The following is an 8,834-nucleotide window of genomic DNA, read 5'->3' as shown; positions in this document are numbered from 1 at the left end:
GATGTATCAAAACCAAAACTTGCAATGAGAATATTTATTTCAGACAATATGAAACCAAGCATTGAAGTACAAAATCCAATCATAAGAAAAATATTTCTCAATTACCTATAGACATCATCTAGAACCTATTTTATCTCATGTTTGAAATGTATTGCTATACCTAAGCTTTCCAAAATATTTACCATTGAGAGACCAAGAACCAAATTTATAGGATAAGCTCTAGGCATTGCACCAACAAAAAGAAATTTATGTTACATTTCCATGAACATGACAACAATCACATCAAAACGTATAAATGAGCATTTAAAGACCAACCTCCATTCTCCAGATTTTCAAGCATTGAATTTAAATATTAAAGGCAGCTAGATTTTCTAGTGTGCACAAGCAGTTGTAGAGGGAGAATGGAAGAGTGATCAGTCCTTATTCTAATATCTCAAAACTTTATTCCAATCAACTATTCTTTGAATACCCTCAACTATGAAAATGAGGGATGGGTCATACTCATTCTTATGGTTTATTCCATTACTAAAATTTAAAAAAAATAAATTTAAAATTCAAACTAATTGAAAAATTATCTTGGATTTTTTCTTTCTTAATGAATATTTTTATAGGAGGTGAATCATAAGGGAGTTCCAAACCACAGGGGCTTCACTTAGTGAACCTGGGTTATATCACGTGCATTTGTGGCATACTAAAGAATCCCCCTATTTTCAAATTTGAATTGTTGGATAAGATCCCAAAAACTAATAGTGCAACAATTAGTATTTCATACATCCATACAAGATATTGTTGCAATCATTTAGGAATAATGAGGCACAAGATACTTCAAGTTCAATGGGCCATTAAATCATCATATTTCCTATGTAGATCAAATATAGAACTCTATAAAAAGAATAATTTAATTATAGATCTCACCCGAAATTTAGATGTATAAAATGAAATGAATCATCACTAAGATTGTAACACTAAATAAATTAAAATCATGATGCTTTGATTAATTTCAATTTTTGCAAATTCACAATTATGTTTAGTAGAATTCTCAAATTGAAATTACATAAGTTTACTCTAAAACTAAGATTTGCAACCCCTTCAAAATTCCACAAGGACCTAAAAAATAACAACCTTGGGTGCCCAAAATCTTAGGATCTCAACTAGTTATCTAAACATTATGTTCATGGATAATTTTATATATGAAGATCTAGAAATACACTATTCAATTAGGGGTCTTTCAAGCTAAGTTTTTTGCCCATACTGATGCTTGAAAGCTTCACTAACATTTTCTTTATAACTAGTTTTATAATCCTTTTTTTTTTAAATTATATTGTCAATTAAGACATCCTCAAATATTCTAGCATAATAATAGGCGGTCTGCTAATATATTAATAGAAACCTCTTTATTTACTTTGTTGTTTTATCTTTTGATTGTAATACATCTTTTGTAGTTTCATCTTACTTGACCATTATGTGTACATGATAATTTTGTTGGAATAAAAATATATCTAATAGTGCTTAAGGGCTTCTTGAAAATCATATATCAATAGCATATGTGATATATAATTTTGCCCACCATAATATATAGGAGGAGTAGTTGGGAGGCTAGAATTACTCTTCTCAATAGTTTGCAAAGGCTTTCAAATATCGATTCATGAATGGATGAATGAATTAAGAGGTATAAAGCAAAAGCGTGAAACCGATTATATACACAACATGCCTCTAATGTTGTTGGTAGCGGGGGGTGGTACTATTCTCTATCCCTACCCCTACCAATAGAGTCCATAGAATTCTAGGGGGGTGGGCGACTATGCCGCCCACCTTGCTTCCCCATAGTCGTATAGAATCTAGCCCCATAAGCCATTGTAGGGGCCCATAGAATTATAGGGGAGCAATCAATTAATAAGCCCCCGACTGCCCATAGAATTTTAGGGAGAACAATAGAACTATAAAGAAAATAAAATAATAATTAGATAATTTACTAAGTTTTATAAAAGTAAGCACTAAAGAAATGATCAAATAGACAAAATTTTCTCATTGAATCATCCATTCACAACAATAATCTCTTCAATTTCACAACAATAATCTCTTAGCCCACTATTTACATTATAGAAATTAAATCAACAATGGCTTTGCATTAAAGTACATTCACTACTATCTAATACCATCATAATAACCAATGATAGCTATGTGAAGTGTTTATAGGAAAATGCTCAGTGCTAATGGATGTTGGCTAGACAATTCACCGAGTCATAACTTAATTATCACTTCCGATAAATCTATTACACTACTAGAGAAAAGGAACTTGTAATGTGTTCCTACCACCACGATCTAAGTTATGTTAAGGGAATGTTGTGAATATCAAAATGAAGTAGAATTGTGCACAAATTATAGAATTTTAACTTAGAGATTATAATTTCTAGATAGAGCCAATTGATATTATCTTGACACACTTGTGTAGAATTTATATTACAGGATCAAAAAGAACTGCCTTTATATGTTCAAGCATCACAATAGGAGATGTGAATTCGTCAGTGTTGAGGCAAAACATTTGGATAATTCTGACCAAATTCCAATATAATTGCTTACAATCACGAGGGAGAACACTTGGTTGCAGCAAGTTTTTGAGTAATTGTTGTGTGCTTTCAGAAACAGATAGCCTAATCCACTTAGTAGCATCCTTAATAGATGTTGTTGGATATTCTTTCATGAACAATGACAAGGAGTTGAGCTTTCCTTGCTTGATCTCCCTCTGAAAAAACATATGAAGAATTTAGTTCTTCATTGAAAGTATTGCAAAGGAGTGACTTGGCTAATAAGAAAGTATTCAATACCTCATAGCTCTGAATGTCATTCAAAAGGCGCCCACAAGTATTGACAAGTTGCATGAGATTGTTGTACTCAGGATGGTGGATGGTTTTCTCTGAGAGTTTAGGACATACAAAATAAAGTGATGTAAAAAGAATTGGTTCCAAGGCAATTGTTATTTCTCCATTTTTTATGTATTCCTGCATCGATGGTATATATCCAGTTTTGATCCATCCAGCCTCCTTCATCATTGAGATTGCCAATCTATACCACTATAAACATAAGCACAAGAAATTTTTCATAGTTACTCTAATGATGTTATCTTCAAAGCTTCTTGAAATAAGGTTTTGTGTTTGCTATAGTATAAATGATCTATACAAATAAGTTACATTCAAGGGAGATGAACCCACAATTTCTCTCAAATGAGTGCTTATGTCCCGATCTTGGAAACCCCAAGCATCTTGAGCAATATCATTGACAGTGTTATAAATTGCAGAGAATAAAGTTTTCACATTGTCTGAAGAATTACATACACCTCTTGGATCCCACCTGCAAGATATTTGAAAGGAGTACTTAGTGACTCTTCTCTATGTATGTATATTGTATATAGTTAGATAGATTAATTGATTAAAGGAATCTAAGACCTACATAAGAACATAGCTTTAACTAGTCCAATACCTAAAATTTCTCTCCAATGGAATTCACAATGAATTAATTTTAACCATTGAAAACATTATGATAGCCATATAAGTCAATAATTTTAGATATTTATGATACAAGTACCTCCTAATAGCTTCAACAAAGCACTGAATCTCTTCAGTGGAACCCTCCACATCAAAAAAGTCATCCATTACTGTAATGAGAATTGCATTCTTAGTCCACACAATGCGGGGAGTAGACATTTCAAGGCTAAAAAGTGTTGAGGCGGCAGACAAATAGCAAGCTATAAGCTTTTGTCGAGCAAAGTGTAGGTCACCAAGTTTCAAGTCTGCACTCCATCTATTAGTGTAGACAACAACAAAAACTCTTATCAAACTATGAGTTAACAATGATAAATTCTTCTTCTTGTAATTTCTAAAAACTGCCTACTTACTTTTCCAACTCCTGTAAGTCCTTTTGTTGAGCTGCTTGGCAGATATTGTAGTCTTTTGTAGCTAAAGTTAAAAGGAAATCCTTGCCTATAAAGGGGATCCTGCAATCCAATTTGAAGTTCCAATATAGTAAATACTATTAAAGGAGGTCATCTAGAAGCATATAAATTTTAAACTTAGTAAAAATGAAGGGTTTATAAAGAAGATATGGGGATCCAGTCAAAAGGTACCTATAACTTGTCTTTCCAATCCAAACATGATCAAAAGGAAATGTTTTCATGTATTTGCGATGTTCTATTCTCTCCACACTAGCTATCCAAGGGACATCCAATGCATGCTTAACCTGTAAGGAACAAAGCTAAATCACACAAATAAATTCCAACACTAGTCCTTTGCAGCCTAATGAATATATTGATTACCTCTTTTTCAAGGTCTTTGAGGGCTATATTTTGTTCATCCATCATGATTTTTTCAAGATAGTTTTGGGAGAAGGATTTTGCTTCTTCAAGAATTGTTTCACCTGGGAACATCAACTGAGATGCTCTATACAAATTCAAGAATGCAGTAGTAGCTTGGCCACTATTTTCTAGAGATAGTAAGAAGTCACTATCCCTCAAGCAACGTAGAAACACATCTACATGGTTGTTTTTGATATCATTAGTAGGAATTGAAAATGTAATGAAACTAAAAGACACAAATCACATGAAATATATTTTAAGTGTATACATAACTCTTGTACATGATCAATGTTTGAGTTAGAGACTACCATGCCCAAAATTAAATATCTTTCATAATCTATAACTGGTATGCATTCTTAATAGAGAAAATATTATGTGAGATTCAAAAGCCAAGTTTAAGGAAAATAGGGCATTGTTTGCTCAAAAGACCTGGAGACACATCATATCCATTCCATCGTAGGATCCTGAAACTGGTGGACAGGTTAATTATGTCTGATGCTGATGATATTCCTTGAATTATTTCATTCTCTGTCCATAATCTATCCAGGGAGAATATTTATATTAGACAATATAAAAACTAAGCATAGAAAGTACAACAATTAATCATAAGAAAAAGAAAATTACCTATAGACATCATCTAGAACCTGTTTTATCTCATGTTTGAAATGTCTTCCTATACCTAAGCTTTCCAAACTATCTACCATTGAGAGACCAGGAACCAAATTTATAGGATAAACACTAGGCACTGCACCAACAAAAAAAGTGCATGTCACATTTACATGAACATGACAAAAAAACTCATCAAACCATATAAATGAACATTTAAAGACCAACCTCCATTTTTCAAATCTTCTAGCATTGAATTCAAATACTTTAGGCAGCTAGATTTTCTAGTGTACATTAGAGCACAAGCAGTTGCAGAGGGAGAATGGAAGAGCGATCCATCCTTGTTCTCATGTCTCAAAACTTTGTTCCAATCAACTATCTTCCGAATACCCTCAACTATGAAAATGAGGGATGGATCATACTCATTCATATGGTTAATTCCAATGCTGCAAAAAATAATATAAGTAATTATAGGAAAGCAACAAAAATAAGGCAGAAAAGTGTTGGAAAAATTCAAAGTGATTACAAAATTACCTTTTAAGGATTTTTTCTCGCTTAGTGAACATCATCTTTATAGGAAGTGAATCATAAGGGAGTTCCAAACACAAGCCTCTTGCATCCTCTAACATGGCAGTGAAGATCAGATCAAAGCCTAGGGGATTATATTTGTCCTCACTAGCTATCTTTGCAATATTTTTTTTTATGAATCTCAAGCCTGTGGAAGAATCCGGAATTGACATAAAAGTCTTAGAGCATTAAGTACATTAGTTTTACTTGGAGAAATTTTTCAGTGGAAATGATAAACTATAAAAATTAGAAACAATGTGGGTAATAATAATATTATTAAATTTTTTAGTTTGAAAAAAATTATGTAACTACTTTAAAAATAAATTTGGTATAGATCAAAGTTGATTAAGGAGAAAGAGGTCTTACCCATTTCCACGTTTTCAGAGCCAACATTCCATGTTCTAAGTGCTATAAGGCATGCCAAAGTGTGAGAGAGGCGGTCCTTAATATAAGGCAAGTCTAATAATCCCCAAGATCCATCCCAAAGTTGATTCTCCATTATCCATGAAAGACACTGGGGAAATTGTGGTAATTTTGAGTTATCTAATGAAGGGACCATGGCTACCCAAGCTGTATCATAAGCAGAAAGAGATGTGTGTCTTCTCTTAATATCTGAGAACAACAATCTTATCGTTGCAATATCATCATCAATGCACATCGAAGCAAATGAGTTTTCCACTATGTTCTCTTGGGCAACCTGTCATATAATGAAATAAATGATTATCAAATCTAGTATGGACATGATATCCTTGATAAATGTTAAGGTTATTGTTAGTAGAGTTATATTTTCTAATACAAAATTAGATTGTATTCTTTGAAACGTTAGTAAACAAAATTATAAAGAAAACATGAGACAATAAAGTTGAATACATTTGAGGCATTTTCAAGAAGATATCCACTTGTACGTTTCACTTTCTGATATGTTCTTCCATTGAATCCGTTCCTTTCATTGATGAACTTGAAATTAGAAGCCCCTATTAAAAATTATTATAACAAATCAGTTAAAAGTCAGTAAGGATTGTTCATAAAAGAAATATAAGAATAAGCATAAAATTGCAGATTGTCCACTAATCCTACCCTTCCAAATTGTAAATTCTATTATGACTCGGAACAAAAACTGTTTTAATCCCAAAAAGATTACCACATCGTTCATTGTTAGCCTATTAAAGCTCACTAATGGTAGCAACTTTTCTATTGACTATAGACAAAAATTGAAACAAGCAGATGAACTTTGAAATTTATCTAAAGAAGAAAGTGGCTTAATTTAACCTGGAGAGCTCATCAAAAGATGGTGTTTTGCATCTCTGGACCGCCTTTGAGAAATTGTGAGAGGAGGAGGATATGAAGATGGCAGCCTTGGAATTGCATAAGTGGACATGACAGAAAAGCTAAGCGCTGCCATGGGCATGGGAAGGGTGATCTCAATCTATAAAACTCTCAATTGTTTTGTCTTAGCTGCTGAGATATTCTCTGCTTCTTATAGAGAGGAAGGAAAGAAAGAGACAAAATGGTATATAGATGCCTTGCTCATTGTATACAGTCTACTTAGTTTAGTGGCGAGGTAGACTGCAGTACTGTGTAATGTTCTGTGTAATCAGATATATGTAACCTAATAAAACTCTCAATTGATTTGTCTTAGCTACTAAGATATTCTCTGCTTCTTATAGAATGGAAGGAAAGAAAGAGACAAAATGGTATATAGATGCCTTGCTCACTGTATACAATCTACTTAGCTTAGTGGCGAGGTAGACTGCAGTACAAATCTTTTCCAACTATCTTTAGATTCTTTCAATCGTATGAATTACTCGCAACAGAAATCCATACTTATCAGAAACAAACCCGTTTCTCAGAAATTTTAAGTCACGTCCCAATCTTTTATTTCCAGCTGTCCATTGCAAGGTTAAACAAAGCATTTAAAAGTAACGCAACTTTTCAGTAGCCTGATTTAGTGGAGACAGATAGTGCCATTTTTGCTGTCCATTTGTGAGTTTTTTGAACTAAAATGTTAGCAGGTGGAAAGTTTCGCTGACATCGATATACAGACAGTACAGTTTTGTTGTAAATTTGGTGGGGAGTCGCTATTGCTCGTGTCTTACAGTACAGTTTTTTGAACTCATAATCAGAATCGCAATAGGCATGTAAGTGAAAGAAAAAAGGGAAATTAATTAATAAATAGGCATTCACTATTGGGCATTTATCATTCATATTGGTTTACTTGACAAATGAAAGTTAACTATACAGATCAGATCATTCTTGTAAACTTTCATTTGTATTGAAGCATTCACTATGAAGTAATAAAATTTATAGTTTTTAATTATGTATTTGCCTTGATTTTAAATATTGATTAATTAAATGAGAGAAGTATTTGATATGTATTCATATAATTTAAATTTTTTTTTTAAAATAATAAAATGGTTATCTTAAAAATATAATATAATAAAAAACTTGAGTTCGTGTCTTATAGGAGGATCTTGGAACGGTTTAATTTTGAAGATTTCCTCATTTATTTGCTCAGGCGAGAGAACACTTGGAGATGTCTTTTGTGAGCTGTGATTTATAAAAATTTCAAATTTTACGGCCGTGGGAAATGTTAAACTGCTTCAATCCAGGCTGCTACAGGGATTAGGAGCAAGGAGCGAGGGGCAAGGAAGACACAAGGCTCGGGACAATCATCAACCAAAATCAATCAGCGAACCAGTCATTCAGAGGCGCGTGATTGTTAAACCTTATTTATAAACAATTTCGCGCGACGGTAAAACCCTAATTTGTGCCCTTGCTTGAGCATGCGCGATTGCTTCAGCTTTCAATACCTGAGGGAATACAAGTCCACATTTGTTCTTCTTAAGGACTCGCTTTTGACAAAGTCGTGAGTATTTGGCTGAGCATAACAGACCAGTCTGTACTTAATCTTTCAAGCAATCAGTAAACAAGTTCACAAACTTCTGGGGCGACTTCATATATTCCTGGAGAAACACAGTTATTGATTCAACGGCCATCGGTGTGATCTATTTCTGCAAATTAAGGATAGGGCAGACGATGGACAATTTAGAGTATAAGTGACATTTCTCTTTGTCTTTTATCTTTCTTATACTTTAAGTTATATTTTATGTATATATTGTCAAGATGTTTGAGAGTGGTTCCAGATCTCTAAGAGTTATAATGCAGATTCTAGTTTTTTGAGTATTCTTATAAATTTCAGACTTAGTCAAATTTCAGTAATCAGCATGCTCATATAAGCATTATGTCTCTCATCTCTTCCCTACATTCCCCCTCTCTCTTCCTTAACCCCTACCTCTTTGTCTCTTAGGCATCT

At 33.2% G+C, this 8,834-nt stretch overlaps 1 protein-coding gene across 1 annotated transcript; it reads right to left on the bottom strand.

The window, feature by feature from the left end:
* Positions 1-2,428: 2,428 nt before the first annotated feature.
* On the bottom strand, positions 2,429-7,125 carry LOC131060904 (copalyl diphosphate synthase 1). The gene is made up of 14 exons (XM_057994342.2): positions 6,791-7,125; positions 6,392-6,495; positions 5,888-6,218; positions 5,489-5,669; positions 5,183-5,400; positions 4,973-5,093; positions 4,778-4,887; positions 4,310-4,524; positions 4,121-4,233; positions 3,893-3,991; positions 3,583-3,798; positions 3,210-3,348; positions 2,826-3,071; positions 2,429-2,743 (listed from the first exon to the last, which is right to left on the bottom strand). Exons 1-14 carry the CDS (start codon positions 6,927-6,929, stop codon positions 2,456-2,458), a joined length of 2,520 nt encoding a protein of 839 aa, XP_057850325.2. The 5' UTR covers positions 6,930-7,125; the 3' UTR covers positions 2,429-2,455.
* Between the last annotated feature and the right edge of the window lie 1,709 nt (positions 7,126-8,834).

Source organism: Cryptomeria japonica, chromosome 5 (assembly GCF_030272615.1).
Source record: "Cryptomeria japonica chromosome 5, Sugi_1.0, whole genome shotgun sequence".
NCBI lineage: Eukaryota > Viridiplantae > Streptophyta > Pinopsida > Cupressales > Cupressaceae > Cryptomeria > Cryptomeria japonica.
Note: the sequence above shows the minus strand (reverse complement) of the source record. Positions and strands in the feature narration are given on the sequence as shown.

Coding starts and splice junctions, on each gene's coding strand:
- LOC131060904 (XM_057994342.2), bottom strand. CDS start 6,929: ATGCCCATGGCAGCGCTTAGCTTTTCTGTCATGTCCACTTATGCAATT. Junction 6,496..6,790: donor TCTTTTGATGAGCTCTCCAG/GTTAAATTAAGC, acceptor AATTTTTAATAG/GGGCTTCTAATTTCAAGTTC. Junction 3,992..4,120: donor ATTGGAAAGACAAGTTATAG/GTACCTTTTGAC, acceptor ATTGGATTGCAG/GATCCCCTTTATAGGCAAGG.